This window comes from Cyclopterus lumpus, chromosome 20 (genome assembly GCF_009769545.1).
Source record: "Cyclopterus lumpus isolate fCycLum1 chromosome 20, fCycLum1.pri, whole genome shotgun sequence".
Lineage (NCBI taxonomy): Eukaryota > Metazoa > Chordata > Actinopteri > Perciformes > Cyclopteridae > Cyclopterus > Cyclopterus lumpus.
The window spans coordinates 8,486,361-8,503,091 of record NC_046985.1 but is presented as its reverse complement, the minus strand read 5'-3'; the positions used below and the strand labels follow the sequence as shown (position 1 = coordinate 8,503,091).

At 38.9% G+C, this 16,731-nt stretch overlaps 1 protein-coding gene across 1 annotated transcript in view; it reads left to right on the top strand.

Annotated features, from left to right (window-relative positions):
- The window catches only part of vipr1b (vasoactive intestinal peptide receptor 1b), a 31,633-nt gene extending 26,255 nt beyond the window's left edge, over positions 1–5,378 (top strand). Inside the window, exons 9-13 of the mRNA XM_034560162.1 lie at positions 58–130; positions 2,339–2,430; positions 2,977–3,106; positions 3,617–3,658; positions 5,187–5,378. Coding sequence (XP_034416053.1) covers positions 58–130; positions 2,339–2,430; positions 2,977–3,106; positions 3,617–3,658; positions 5,187–5,378 — 529 coding nt within the window. The remainder of the gene's footprint in view (positions 1–57; positions 131–2,338; positions 2,431–2,976; positions 3,107–3,616; positions 3,659–5,186) is intronic.
- Positions 5,379–16,731: the final 11,353 nt, after the last annotated feature.

Sequence of the window (16,731 nt, the reverse complement as noted above, 5' to 3'; positions counted from 1 at the left end):
GTCCAGTTTAAAGTCAAGGTCTGATTTCAACATAAATATCTTTTCATTCCTCACCAGGTGCTGGGATATAATCGAGAACACTGATGTGTTCTGGTGGATCATTAAAACTCCTATTTTGGCATCCATCCTGGTAAGTTTACAAGCATTGAGCACTTTCTTATCAGTCAATTTCCATGACATCAACAGTTATGCACCTTGAGCTGTTAAGCCAGACTTTACCAAAGTAAAAGTAATTGTCACTGAGAAAGAAGACATCCTTGTCAGTTATCATCAGTCCACCTTAGACTTACCTGTCAGTGTAATTTGTTTGCATGCTTTTGAACTCCATATCGTCTTTGGTATTCCTGCTGTATTTCGACACAACTGAGTGTTTGAAAAGGTGACAGGATAATTACGATCCATTCGTCCATCTGTCATCATCTACTTCATCTACAAAGGATGAAGAGAGGAATGTTGGTAGATGTGCTCAGTGTGCAAATAGTATGACATTTAAATTAGCTTCAGGTGTTAATGGATTAGACATTATTTGCATCGAATTTGGAGATAGAGGCGATTAGCTTAGCTTTGCCAAGAAATGGCTCTTTTCTATTTGTGTATAGAGCTTAAACAAACAAGAAATATGTTTCTCAATGAGCTTTAAAGGTATTATTGGTAGGTTTAATGAACTTTGGCTGCCCCCCGACACCCCTACACCCCTCCAGCTTATATATAAGACCGATGTGATATATATATATATATATATATATATATATATATATATATATATATATATATATATATATATATGTATGTGTGTGTGTGTCACTGTGAGTGAGAAAGATACTTTCAAAAAGGTGTGAAAAAGAGGGTTAAAATGAGTTGAACAAACAGGACTTGGGAAGCTACAGTGGAGTGTGTTAAGTGGTGAGAAGTAAAATGAGTTACAGGTAATGACCTCCCTCTCAGCACAACATGTTGACACTGCTTTGTGTTCTTACCTTGAGATAAACTTCAGATTCTTTTTATTTGCCCCATTAGCAGCATGGCTTTAGCATGTTATATATGGCAAAGCCAGTATAGAAACCTGACTCAAAATGTGTTTTTACTGATTGTTACTGATGTGTGCTGATGTCCTGCTTTGTCGGTCTTTGCTTGGCAGCAGACTCAGCAGTTTTAGTTGTGTTCTTCCACATCAGGATCAGGATCAGCAGCCCGGTTGTCAGACCCTTCTGTCTCTATTTATCTGCAGCAGCACTGACTGACGTTTGTGCAAAGCCGTAGGTTTGCATATGGACGTCCCAACCAATATTCTGGGAGGACAGAATTGTCCGTATCAATATTTTGAGCAAATTTTTTCACATTATCTTTGGAGTGAACAGACACTCATACTGGAGAGCAGTGGAGCAGAATCACTTGTTGACGAGTGCTTCTGTTGTGAACTGCTGCACATCGCGGCGTATCCAGTCTGAAGCCCGTCCTTTTCCTTTATTGCTCGCATTACAGCACATAAAACAGTCTGGAAGCATTACTACCATATCAGCAGAGAGCAGAGCAATTACGTAATGTACCACTGACTATAAAATAATGACTTTATTCTCATTAAGTTACGACTTCATTCTAGTCATGTTACTTTTTTCAAATTACAACTTCTCAGAGAACAGGGGAAATGTTTTGAATGTGCAGAATGTTTTAAAAATGAACAGAAATGTTGCTGAATTGCATATCAGCTATTAAAGCCCAGGGGTTTATAAGCTAATTACAATAAATTCATTAATGTGAATAGGTGCCATATGCACATTTAAAAGAGGTTACTTCTCCAAACAAAAGATAAGTAATAGCAGAGAATGTTGACTCAGCAGATATAACATTCACTGAGAAAAGCTGATCAACATCTAAATACATATTTTAAAGAAATACAGAATGCCTGTTAGCCTTACTGCTTTATATTCCATTATATTTGTATATTTTAAATGGTCACCTGCGCCTGCATTTTGTGTTTTCCTTTACATACATACATTAATTCCAATGAATATATTCCATAAATTGGTGCATACAAATTCACCAGAATGCAGGAAACAAAGCGAAATTGACGCCTTTGGGTTTCTGTGTGCGTTTCCAGTTCAGAGGTAAAAAATAAATAAAAAATCCAATCAGTGACATGAAATATAGTAGCAATATTCTGTTATGAGATGCATCTCTCAACAATTCCTCCATATCCATTAGTTTAGAGACTGAAATCATGTAAAGGTGACTTTGAAAACAGCTTTTATTCCATGTTCAAATTTCCTATTGGAAAAATAGCACTAAATCCCATTTATATGGTCACATAACCCCCAATATTGTTCTCAAATATCTGCAGATGAACTTTATTCTATTCATCTGCATCATACGAATACTTCGCCAGAAGATCAACTGCCCAGATATTGGAAGAAATGAGTCCAACCAGTACTCGTGAGTATGATGTATATATTAGTTGTTTCTATGCTATAGATTTGTACAATTAATTAGCTCAGTTAAGATGAACTATTACTGATCTCTGGGAGGACGTTGGAATAAATCTATACCACTGGAACTTAGGTTCAACATTCGCTGAAAAATCCATTCTTTATGTGGCTTCTTTGATCTATTTATGCTCAAAGCAATGCAAGGATGAACAATCCTTTTTCTTTACTTCAGAAAATAAATTCATTGTCTGCCTTAGCATTAGGTACTCAGCACAGTAGCCTTTCCCTGGCAGCTGCTTTGCACAGAGATATAGAGCTCTGCTGTGTTTAGTGTTTTCCGGTGATGGAGAGCATCTCATAAGCCAGCCATAATGCATGAGCTATTTTCCCACTGACACTTTTAATGGAGTTTTTTTCCATATCTGGTCCTCAGAGCTGAAATGTAAAATGAAAAGTACTCCGGATTTGCATTTCATTATTGGCATATATGGAGACGGATGGAAAATTGGTTCCACCAATGGGAGACATTTTTTTTCCTGCTTTGTCATTTCAGGAGGCTGGCAAAGTCAACGCTGCTTTTGATTCCTCTGTTTGGGATAAATTTTATTGTGTTTGCATTCATCCCAGAGCAAATGAAGACTGAGCTGCGACTGGTTTTTGACTTGATTCTGGGGTCATTTCAGGTATGACGTCAACTTTGTTGGAAGAAGTGATTATAAAAAAACGCTTCTACATCGTATTTTTTAATTCTTCTTCATCCATCCATCCATTTTCAATACCGCTTATCTTTCCAAATCAAACTTAATTCAAGGCCGTAAGTAATGATTGGGCTTCCTGCCAGCCCTGACCTGCGAGGGTTTCTATTGAGGTCTCCAAGTGCTCTGCTGGCTCATTCAGTGGCAGTGTTACTGCCTCGGTGCTATGGTTCATCACACATATTGAGAAGCGATGGTGAAATGCAGCCATTACAGATCGTTTTGAAACCAAGGAATCATTCTTCTCATCCCTCTTACTCATTACTACTGTAAACTAGCAATCGTTCAAAATGCATAGTTTTCCCATTCGTGTCTCATGAATGCCACATGTTATGCTTTAATTGCAAATAGTTGTAAAGACAATGTAACAGATACTGGAGCTTTCACCATGACACACAACGTTATTGCTATTTTATCTGTGTTTTTCTTTCCATTTAGGGCTTTGTAGTCGCAGTCCTTTACTGCTTCCTCAACGGAGAGGTGGGTAGCCCCCTCGCAGTCATATAAACACTGTTTGTATATACACACTGTTTAAAGATTTCCATGCAGAGATAGCAAAGTGTTGATTCTCAGAAAATGTAGTTAATCTGTAGTTTTTCTGTGGCTCCCTATGTGCACCACTTACATTTACAAACAGTCCTGAAAGGTGGCTGGAGCTGTTAGTGTGAGTCACCAGCGCTGGTTGCCTCCCTTGGACCTCCTCGCAGCATATTTTCTGCATTCTGCCTGCAGGATGGGAGGGTTGTAAAAAGCAAAGCCTCCTTGACAGCAAGCTATTCGGTAATGTCTGCAGAGGCTCTCTGTTAGTTATTTTCTCAGTGCTGAGCCAGATTGAATCACAGTGATGGGTTGGATGGCAAGGCTATGCGGTCTGAATTTAAATCTTTGTCCTTTTCTAAAGCAGTGGCGGTATCGTGTTTACGAATTACTGGAGCCTCTAAAATGGTAAATGGTAAACACTTTCACGAAGCTTAGAATGTTCAGTGTTTGTTGAAATACATTTTTTTAAAGATTTGTGTGGTTTTGTAACCCTGTAAAACAGGAAAGTAAGTCTTGTTTGGAGCTGTTTTCTACCAGTTATTTCATGTAACTGGTGTAAATTGTGGACTGTTGCTCGTTAGCTGTATCAGAATTGAGTTCGTGGGCTACACAAGGGGAATTGTCTCGGGTGTTTACGGTTTTCATGCATTTCATACATGTGCCAATGTTGACGTGAAAAACGTGCACATTTAATTAGCTATTGCTCTGTAGCCCCCTTCGTGTTTTTGAGAGTATTTATTTATTTGTGTGATGCTCATCCAATATGGCCCCTCCATTGAATCTCCATTTTTACACAGTGGCCCTGGGAGCTGTGTTGTCGGAGGCAATAGCTTCCGGTAGGGTCTCCCATGGTGAAGTTGTCTCAGGGGGGGAGGGGCCAGACCAAGTGAACCTCCTGCCCTGTGAGCCCACCACTCGCAGGGAGAGGCATTGGGATCAGGTGCTTTGTGAGCCAGATAAAAGGCAAAGAAGGGGACCTAGGCACGCCGATTCCATTGCATTGCAGATTGTCTCTTGGGACGTGGAATGTCACCTTATGGTGGGAAAGGAACCGGAGCTGGTGCGTGAGGTGGAGCGGTAACAACAATATGTATCACACTGCTCAGCCTCCCCTGGAGTGTTCATAAGGTGCTAGAAAGGAGGCTCAAACCAATTGTCACTCCTCAGATACAGTTTGGGATTTTCATGGACAGGATCTCAAAGCCCAGCCAGGGAAAGGAGTGTCCAGTTTAGGAACCTCAGGAATGTGTTTCTGCTCTTTGCAGAGGATGTGGTTCTGTTTGCTCCATCAGTCCGTGACCTCCAGCACGTACTGGGGTGCTCTGTAGCTAAGTGTGAAGTAGTCAGCGACTGAAAGAATAATAACGCTGATTCATTGGTGGAAATTAGTGTTTCAGTTACTGTTATGAGAAAAGTGCATGGGAAAACACTCGCTTTATTTAAGTATTATTGTTCTAATCCATTATAGGTCCAAGGAGAGATCAGGAGGAAGTGGAGAAGGTGGCACCTGCAGAGATACATGGGCTCGGACACCAAATACCAACATCCGTCTATTGGCAACAGCAACAACTTCAGCACCCAGATCACCATGTTGACACGATGCAGCCCCAAAACACGCCGGGGCTCATCCTCCTGTAACGATGACCTATCTAGCATATGACTCACACAAACATTGATACAGACATACATGCTGTACAAAATACTCATGCCAACCATTAGGCAGAAACATAAATGCACTGCCTCATGAGCTTGAGTGACGTGGACATGGGGAAAGTGATGAGAAGAAAATAGTGCAACAGCTTCTAAGCAGCTTTTAATCTCCACGCTTCTTGAAAAGAGTAGGTATAAGTGACAAAGATACATGCACATTGCTTCACAAGCTTTTCCACATTTGAATGAGAACCATTCAATTGTTTGTTTTTCAAGATTCAGCGCACATGTACAGATGAATTTGTGGGTCAAATCAGTATGGGTCATTTGGTCAATTGTTATTAATCATGTTGGTCGGACACCAGGCAATGCAAAATGTCACAGATTAATGGGGTTAGGTGAGGGAATCCAATTGTGAGCTGCACCAGCATCCTGCAATCTGATTACACGTTGATTAAAAAATACTTTGTGGATTCCTACCGCAACGAATGAACAAGGCTGGTGCGAAGACAGCCATTTGGAGAAAAAGAGCTGACTTTTTTTAGGGAAAACTCGTTGTTAATGGGTGCTTCACAGACAAAGTACCAGCAAAGTGTTACGGGAGTGTTTTTGAATGTAAGTATACTTGTGTTTTTAGGCAACCAAAAAGAACAAAACAGTGTGCAACATTGTTGCTTTCCTCACTGTGTAGGAAAAAAAGTGTCCGATAACCAGTTTGACTTTTTTTTCTTCCATAAATGGCAAACAAATGAAGTTTCAGACTGGGTGACCAGTGTGATGCTGATTCACAGTGATGGGTTCGGAGTATAAATGCCCTTCTCTGCACTATCTGAGACTGATTGTCCTTTGCCTTCCCTTTTATCAGTACAGTCCTCCCTTTTGTTTTTTTGTGATTCTGAGCCTGTGGATTATGGTTGTTTTCTGTTGAGGACCCTGTGGCAGTTTTGTTCCAATCACTGACGAGTGCCAAGTTTCATTGTTTTCAAGTGACACTTCAATCAAATCTTCACTGGCGTTCGGCTGCTCTGGAGAGTAAATGCCCTTTAAAGGTGCAATGTGTAAGATATTGCCATAATTTGAGTTGAAAATATTTGTAAAAAATGTACCAACATTATCAAGAGACTGTGAGGATGTTAGAGTGTTGACGTCATGTCAAAGAGGTCAATGCATTGCGTTGCAGAGATGTCTACTATAATGAGCCCGTCCTATCTTGTAATACTACTTGTCCCTCTAGAGGCGATAGTGAGTCACTGTAGCATCCAGTCGGCCCTCAGTCCAACATGAAAGAATGAAGAAGTAGAGCTGCCCCAAGGTCATATTAATGATACATCCATGATATGTTTGTGTTTTATGGTTTGTTTATCGGATCAAATTCAAAGTGCCAAGAGGCTGCTTTGCGGGTGCAAGGTGTGGCGGCTCCAGATGATGGACGTAGCTTCAGTCAGTAGTTAGCTCGAATTCAGACAGCGAAAACCTCAGCACCAGGGCTCCAACTCCCCGCCTGACCAGCAACCTTTCTGTTGCTGCTGCTACACAGCTTCGACCCTCAGCGTGGGGTAACCCCACAGGCCCTAGTTAGTGTCGCAGTAAACACGCAGATGGCGTAAAAACTATAGGTCCATGTGAAGATTATAAGATAGCAGTGTCATTTTTGACCAGTTCTCAAAGGAGTACCAGAAGTTTGGTGGAATTTGATGTATTCTTGCCCTGCTGTAGATTTTTATACAACTGACGATTGTAAATTTAGATTGTATGGACCCAATATTTGAGGTGAAATGCTCTATTTCTTTGGAGCAAGTGGCTCAGCATTACATATTGCACCTCTAAGCAGTTCAGTTCATGAATGTTTACATTTTCTCTACAGTAGTCATTTAACATTGTACAGCCACAATATACAGTGTAAAGAAAATGAATTACTATGGATTGTTGTGCCATATCATATTTCCGTAATGTGACTGTAATTAATGTTTGTTCATTTGTTGTTTGTGTAGCCATCCGTGGCTCAATGCTTAGCATAACAGCTAAATAGAAGAAACTGCATCACACTTCAAATCCGTCCTCCGACTTGTACAGCTGTCTTGGTGGTGCTTTGGTAGATTCTCCATTTTGAAAAATATTTCCTGAACTCTCTCTTGACTTGTCAGGTTGAAACAGCTCCACCTGAGGAGTTTGATCCTGACATGTCAGTAGAGACCAGTGAAGCCGATATGTAAAGCAAAGCAAGGTGACGTGTCCTGTCACAACAATGCTGTCACTGGGCTTTTCAGATTACAAGGTCAGACTTGAAAGTCACTTAAATGTTCATGCAAGAAGGAACATTCAGAAGATCCAGCTTCAAGGAGGAAAATAACATGATCTCAACCCGCTGCTGATTTAATGGTTCAATGAATTCAACACATGCTAATATTGATCTTATAACTGATTTACAGCAAAGGCCTCTCTGTACATGGGATGTTTTTTTTTTTGGTGACAAAAGCATAACGAAATAGTACAGTACAGTTTGGGAAATATTCACTTTCTGGTTCTGGGTCAACAGTTGAGAAAATGTATATCACTATAAAATAATGGTATCAATCTTCTAATCTAATTCCTGTCAAGAGACCAAATAAGCGTATTTCCCAAAATATCCAAAAAACTATTCCGTTAAATACTGTACAATACCTACATTGTTTGGTGCCGGGCTTCGGTAGCCAGTAACGTTTAATTAAGTGAATATACCTCTTATGGTGAATGTGAATAGATTTGTAGGTCTCCATACCGAAGAAACAATCCAAGAATACAGTGTTATTAAATTCATTCACAGCTGTTTCTAGATATGATCTTTTAGTGTTTAAATGACCTGGTTGTTTTGTATCGGTGAGCAAATATTAATTGATGTTATTAAATCAACAATCATTCTAATGTTTAGCTATTTACAGTTAGTATTCAGTGCTGAAGCATGTTAAGTATTTACAAACTGGATATTGTGTTTAAGATTTGAAAGTGTATTTGTTAGTGCAATGTGTGTATCACTAGTGCAATGCATACCATTGTAAAGCTACAGATGTACTGTAAGTATTTATTAGCTTAACTTGACATTTATATACACATAAGGCTACTTAGTTTCTGAACAAAAGTTTTTTAAAATAATTATTCATATTATTATTTTTGTACATTGCATGTTAAGACTTGTCATGGCAGGAAATGTAACCAAACATTGTTACCACTGTTCCACTCAAACTGTATGAAATGAATTATTTACAAATATACAAGGTAGTGAAAATTATATTTTGTACCAAGATTACGTGAAACTTCACAACATACTTTGCTTCAACGTTGTTTTAAAAGATACGGAATTCAGAGCAAATCTATGATTGAGTGATTGCCTCTACAGGGCTCTCAACATGGCTGAGCCGTCCACGAGCAGCTTACGGGGTTTCATGTGCGAACACTGCAAACAGAGAGGCTGCAGGAGGAACACGGGCTGCAGGGTGGACACGACTACCCAATCTAAATGATCTCATTAGTTGTGATATCCTCATTGACTGTAACACCGTCGCCTCATTGAAGCTTATTTCCCTAAGTGCTCTCACTAGGGCCTGGCCTACAGTTGTCTCCTCTTCTTTTAAAAAAAAATCATTTTATTCCCAGAGAGGCTCCGAGGGAAGTTGTCCATTCAAAAATGCTAATCCCTGTTCCTGTAAAAATATAATATTCAGGTATTTTTCATTCAAAATATTCATATTTGATATAGCTCTCCGAAGATGACTTGATCAAATGCCCACGCCTTCAGTAAGCAAGCAGACAGCTTGATGTTCCAGCTGATATAAACGGTGAGAAAGCAGCACACTGCGTTCTTTAGGAAACAATGTGTTTTAACAGACGGCTCAAAGTGTTCGAGTCACTCGCTCTGGCTCACAGAGAGGAATTATCCCAGCAGTGAATTACTGTACTTTTTCACTTCTTTGTGGTCACGGTGCCCTTACATGCAAAAGTGCCTGAAACCCTTGTAATACCTTTTGAGAGCTTCAGATCTCAGCTCAATAAAGCCAGTATAACCTTTTTAACATCACTTATATAAATCCAGTGAGAGAACAATGATGGAAAGTAAATAGTACATTTATTTGCATACTTTTAGGTTGGTTACTTGTACTTAATTGTGTACTTTATACTTTATTTACTACATTTCAGAGGGACACATTTTACTACATTTGACTACACTTACACTTATATAAAACCGACCAAATACTCAGCTAAAAGATCAGAAGTTGTAATCTGGAGGTCAAATGCTTCAGTATTTGTATTAAATATACTTATAATGTATGATCAAACTTAACGATTACTTTTATTTTCGAATGTAGGACTTTCTTTTAATATTGAATATCTTATACTACTTCTACTTTCTCAGTACTTCTTCGCCCACTGGGTAAAAGGATCTGAATCATTCTTGCTGTCAGAAAGCCACTTTCGCTCCAGTTCCTCCCGATGCCAGTTGAACTTCAGTTAGGCTACCATATTTGACAACAACAACTTGCCCGCTGAGTTTGCTTCTGTGTAATGAAACTCCAGCTACTTGAGTTAATCCGTCAGTTGTCCCTCAGGTTTATTGGTTCACTCACTGCCTTTGAGCCCAGCGGGCCTCTTGCTGTGTGCAGCACCATGAAGAAGAGCGAATTCAGCCAGGGCTGGAAAAAGATGAACAAACACAACATGCCATGCCCGGCTTCCCAGAAGAGCCGCTCTGGGGTCTAATGTTTCATTAGCTCTCTCCATGAAGTGGAAATGAGCATGCCCATAGTACCATTAATTATTAGGAACTGTAATGATTGTGAATAAAAGGATTTGCAGGGTTGAAAGTTGGTGCATGAAATATTAACAAGATACTGTATATTCAAAACAACAACCCCGGGGCCCATGTGTTGAATAAATAAAGTGCTGTATTGTTGTATATGATGCATTTTGTCTCTTGAGTATACCAGATAGCTATAACATGATAGCCTTTGTTTTAAAATGACTTTCGGTCAGAGTTCATAAAACAGGCAGTGGGATGCTGGAGACAGGAGAGAAGACTAATTAAGTTTTTTTCAGACTCCCAGTAGCTCTTAAAAAGAGAGACAGGTGTCTTGCCTTTAGGTATCTTCCAATATTCATGACACTATAGTTAAATATTCATGTTACAAAGAAAGCAAAGTTTGTAAAGGACCAGCGATTGAGCAAACACGTTAGCTCTGTCCAAACGGCTAAGAGGCTGCTTTGATTACCTCTGACTCCTGATTCAAAGAGAAACCGTCTGATCTCATCTCATCTCATCTGAGCTGTGGCTGTGAGTCATGCTGATGAGCATCAGAGGCCACTTCCCAGAGGCAGAGCTGGAGGAATGAGCCACTATATCAAAGATTCTTTTAAAATGAACTCTGTAGTCAAGATTTGTGCCTACGACAGTCACAGTGACTAGTTGAAAGAATGGTTGACTTTCTTCTCTTTCACACAAAGAGAGGACGTCTTACTTCAGCTTTGACCTTCTCGTTTGCATATAAGAACACATCATACGACCTTGATGTCATGTAGTGTTAAAGCGCTTTGACGTGGTCGGAAGACTAGAAAAGCTCTTTAGTCCAGGTCCATTTACCTTGAACTTGCCAACCAATGCCAGCTGGTATGAACATTTTTTTCCCTGACTGACCCATTAGAGCCATGCCCTTTGGACATACGGCAGCAAAATGGGGTATTAAATGTAAGAAAATAGCATTACACGTACAGAGATTATACATCTGTTCTAAAACTGTACTTTCCCTGCGCTCAATGGAGTCTGTTGACTCCTTCAAAAAGAAACTTAAGACCCTTTTATTTGTCAAGGCTTTTGTTTAATTGCCTTGGGGCTGCTATGATCGTCATTGAGTTGTCTTGGCCTTTTTTTTTTTTTAAAGTTAAATGTGTATGTACTTCTTAATCTGTGTATTGTTTTATTGTAATTATGAAGCGCCTTGTGACCCTGGTCTGCGAAAGGCGCTGTACAAATAAATTTTACTTACTTACTTACTTACTTACTTTCAAGCTTTAAATCTCAAGAAGTTGGCGGCGACAAAATATCCAATCCAGAAGTTGGTATTCACATTTAGCCATTTAACCAACGTTTTAAGGACTCGTAAAATCTTCAAAATTGATGTATTTTATGTCGTAGAACAAAGCGTTAGATCTTATTTCAGGCGTCTAACCAAAAACTCATTGACTTTGAGACGAGGCAACCAGAATCACAGAAAGGCGACCTCCTTTTCAGGCTTTAGGACTGATTCCTGCACCGCTCCATTATATTAAATGTGTTGCATTGTGTAACAGCTCAAGCCTTCTGTAATCACATTGGATTTTATTGTATATTAACATGTGGGAACATTAAAGCTGCAATAATTAATATGTTGATATGAACACATGGTCAAATGACTACATGTAAAGGGAAAGGGGCCACTGAATTATCCCCAACTCTACTTAGCGTTTTAGAGCCTTCCAGCTCATTGTTTGTGTTTTAGGGTCTGCAGCTTTACTGTTTTAGTTCAATGGAACATTTAACAGCTGAAGAGAGAGACATTTCCCTCAGGAGTTGAGGCCAAAAACTAAAAAAGAGAGAAATCTGGACTCATATTCATTATTCAGGTGGATACAAAATCAACTCCAAATGGTTGCTCATGTTGCACCAAGTCTGCTGGATGTGTGCATACTGTTGCAAACATATCCACCATAACAAATCAATGGCACCTATGTTTTCACTTTGTTCTGCCGCCACTGGAACAAAAATAAATAATTTAATGAATAAATTAACGGCTTTAAAAAAATTAGATTTTTTTCCTTCAGTTCCGCGGGCGCTGTATGGTGCATTGTTACCACTCTTTTATCTTGATTTGTAAGGTTCACTCAGTCATGATTAATACACTACACAATCATTACGAAGCCATTCTTCTAACATATGCACTTACAGTCAGTATGCAAACTGATCCATCACTGCCAACGCGCACTATGGAAGAAAACGTTAGGAAGCTGCTCTCTATGATTCATGTTTAAGCGAGGTGTAAACAGGGCTGGGGAAATTGTTTGACACATTTTTACAATAACAGGATGCTTGATCTCACTTTTGAAATAAATACATAATTCAGTTTGTGGAAAAAATGACTCATGAAGTATGTAAAGCATGCCATCTCGTCTGGGTGAAGCGATTGCATTGTGTTTACGTCTGGACTGCGAGAGTTATGACATGAGGTCGGGGAACTGGTGGTGTGTTTGGAACAGAAGCAACTGGGCCAGTGTTGTGTAAGACAGAGGATTTATACAGTGTATGTCCCATTAATATAATATAACACTCGTAATCGTGAATATACTAAAGCATTATTGAGTATGATGAAATGATGTCGAACAGACTTGTGAAAATAATATTCTTCATAACAAACAAAGGGAAGATATTTATTCTACAACAGGTACAAACAAATATTGTATAATATTGTTGTCGCACCGCGGTGAAGTTGTTGGGTCTGTTTTATTTTGTTGGGTCTTCTTGTCTTGTCATTTCCTGTTTTATTTTGAAATAGTAACTCTCCTCTCGTTTCAGGTCACTTACCCTGGCTCATGTGTCACCAGTCTGATTGTCTTCCCTGATTCCTGATTGTGTCCACCTGTGTCTCCACTTCCCTCATGTGTACATAGAGTCGGGTCTTCCCTTGTCCTGTGCCAGTGTGTTCGTTTCTGTCCTTGTGGCCGTGTGTCCCCTCTAGCCCTGCCATAGTGCCAAGCCTTTGAATACCAAGTCATCGTGTTCTGTTTCATGGATTCCTCCAAGAGAGTGATTTTGATTTTGTACGTTTTTGTGTCATAGATTTAGGTTATTTGTTAAAGTTTTCATAGTCTTTTGTTTCCTCCTTAAGGAGTGATTTTGGCTTAGATAATCTTTCATAGTGCCTCCAGTTTTTAAGGAGTGTTTTTGTTTTCCTCCAAGAGTGGAGTGATCTTTGTTTTTGATAATCAGTCTTACTAATAACGACAACTTTACCTGGAAGACCCTGCATTTGTGTCCTGTGTTCTGCCTGGATGTGACAATTGTAGCATAATTACCATATATATTTGAGAAAACACAAAGATTTAACATCAAAATAAATAAAAAATAATTAGTACACTTCATTAACTAATAGAGGAAATCAGATTAATTAATCTCCTTTTATATTATTGACAACAGCTACTAAATGGACGTTGTGGTGAGATTGTTTTTCAATTTGTTGTTTCCAATGCGATCAATGGAATTTGAACCTCAGCTTTATCATATTATCTGTGGATCAATTATTTTGACATTTATGATAATTAAATTACTTTGAAGCTGCTATAATACGTTTTCTTATACATATTAACAATGGTTCATCTTATAACGTAAGGGATACAAATTATCACCAGATTTCTTTTAACTTGTTGTTTTGGCTTTACGTCCACTGTGAGCTACCCACCAGACGGCAACAACAGGTAGCAACGAGCTGGTGAGCATTGTGGAGTTAAATAGTGAGATATTTCCCTCAGGTTTAGAGAAAAGCAGAGCTAAAAGGGAGTGAATATATGACTGGAATTTTCCATGAAAACAACTCCAAATATTGCTTTGCATGTGCAGGATGTGTAAGCAACTCTTTTGTTTGCCACATAAACAATGGTGATATGTCTGCTGTGTTTACAGCTGGTTTCCCCGAAATAGCCAAACAATTACTTGAGCATTAAACGTTATCTGTCTGACCGCGCAGATAAATCATAAATATAAACCACCTGCTGCTGACGCAGAGAGGACATTTTTGATATTGGAGACTTCCACGGGGAGACTGATAGTCATGGCACCGGGAAGTTATAGATGAATAATGTGTTTGAAATTAATGGATAATAAATATATGGCATATGGGCACTTGACCTGAGACATAAATTATATAGGTTAGATAAGAGAAGGTGCCGGAGTGACTCACCTTGATTAAATCTACCAGGAGAAGAGGTTTGGCCTTTTGAATTAGATGTTGTTGGTGGGCATTGGCTGCTCAGTTATATCCGCGCCAACCATAACAATGGTTCCCAACCCTGTTTTAATCAATAACTATATAAAAGTGGATATTAGGTTGAAATGAACAACATTTAGGTCTGTTTGGTCAAATAGTGACAACTGTTACTGTATTTTTATGTTTCATCTCCATTTATTTAATTATCTATTTCAACTAATAATATACTTATAGCCTTCATTATAATGTGTACATAGCTTGCTTACTGTTAGCCTAAATGTTACTTTTAACTATTTTACTGGAGAAACAAATGTAGCCAACAATTTGAACCATTTATCCATCACTTTTAGATACATATTTTATCAATTTTACTGATCTAAACTGTTTGTCCATTATTTTAGGAGCCATTAGTTATGTCTGTGTATTATATGTTTGAGTGTGGAGCCTATCTCAGGTTGACCACGGGTGGCAGTCTGTATTGGTGTGGCAGGTAGTTTATACATGGAGCACAGGGGTGCAACTGACAGAGGTAATGATGTATGAGTGACGGGGAGATCGCAAACAAGACACACCAGAGGGAGACCAGGAAATTAATATATATACAGTTCTGTTGTCGTGAACTGTAATTAAACGGGAACCTCCCCCAAAGATACAAACGGCCTGGAATCTCATTGTTAAAGCGAGTAAGGAACAGGATCTTCTCCCGCACCCAGCCGAGTGGCTAGTCACGGAAAATCAGTCACTATAATTATTATCTTTCTATTTTAACCATTGTTTTATCCATTACCATTAGTTTGCTTGAGAACCAGCTTTCAGGAACTTTCATTCGCAACTCGTAGTGTTCAAGTGTTACAGCCAATTATTATTTCTTATTATTATTAAATTGTAATTCATATTTTTTAATTAGTACCACTACTCCAGTCTTAATCATACAGTCAGCTGTTGTCAAATGTTGCCTGACGTGGATGCAGATTTAAAGCTCGTCAGCAACGGTGAAACAGCCCAGTGAGTGTATGTGTGCAATAACCATCACATGTAAGAAACATTTGACTATTTCAGCACAAAGGAAAAGGGAATCAGGTGGCAAACACTGTATCAAATCAACAGTCGCTTGCTGTGTATTCTGTTATTACTCCGAGCTGATAAGGCAAACATTAAACACCAGCGCTGCTGTTCTGTGGATATGTGGGAGCAGAGGAGTCTTTGAGCGAGAGAATTGTGAGCCATAAACATGTCAGCAGGACCACCCAGGCTGTTAAGCCTATTTGTTAAGGAAGAGAGCGCAGCATCTCAACACCAGGAGCTGTTGCCAATTAGGACGAAAGATGTTCATCTCTGCAAATGAGGGTAACTGAAGCTGATAATTCAGATGTAGCAGGAGTGATGGCACATTTATGGTGGCATAGAGACCTCAGAAGAACATGTTATATTTGTTTATTGTTTGCAAACTTAAATGTCCATCCTAAATATGCATGAGCATGCTGACAAACACTCTGTAAATGGCTAATGAGACAACTACATCAATGCCTTCTAAAATAAAAAACGGCATTAGAGACAGGGTGTCTCTAGAAATTAAACTAGAGCTTATTTGTGACGTTATCGGAAAACCGCAGTGAGGGATTAGGTCAAAGGTTTAATCAGTCAATCTATATCTCAGTATAAAACCTACTCTATTAATGTGAGGAGGATTACAACTGGATTATAACAACATTATGATCACTTGGCTCCATGCAGTGAGGCCTTAATGAGGACTAGATCTAATGTTAGAACTTTAAAAAGTCATGGATAAAAAAATTAATCAATGACTTTGTTTTAATTGTACTGAAACTGAGTTTTCTCCATTACCCTCAAAGTGAACTCCTCTACCTTAAACTAACTTGACAGAACACGTCAGACAGCTGTCTTCTTCATTGGAACTTTTATCAAAGCCTAAGTCAGTCTTATAATGAGAAGGACATTTACTTGAATTAGAGGCACAAGAAATACACTTTCACTTTTCAAATGCCTTTTTAACATATCAGAGAACTTTGCACTCATTTTCCGAGCCTTCACTAATGGCCATCTGTTTGTTCTACAAGTCGGCAACAGACATTTTATATAGTAAATTGTGAAAGGGCTCCATCTGGTGTAATATTGGAAAAATACATAAATATATTTTCATATGACGTTCCAAGTGTCCTGTAATAAGTTAAATGGCACTTCTATATATAGATTTCCTCCATGCCTATCCTGCTTTGCTTAAAACTCTTCTCATCTATGTAACATGCGGACACACTTTTAAAAGTAAAAACCTATAACCTATAAAAATACCTTTATGTTGTCTGATGAGTACATGGAGGTAATCATTATTTCTTAGACACAAACATCAGATCAACAAATGGG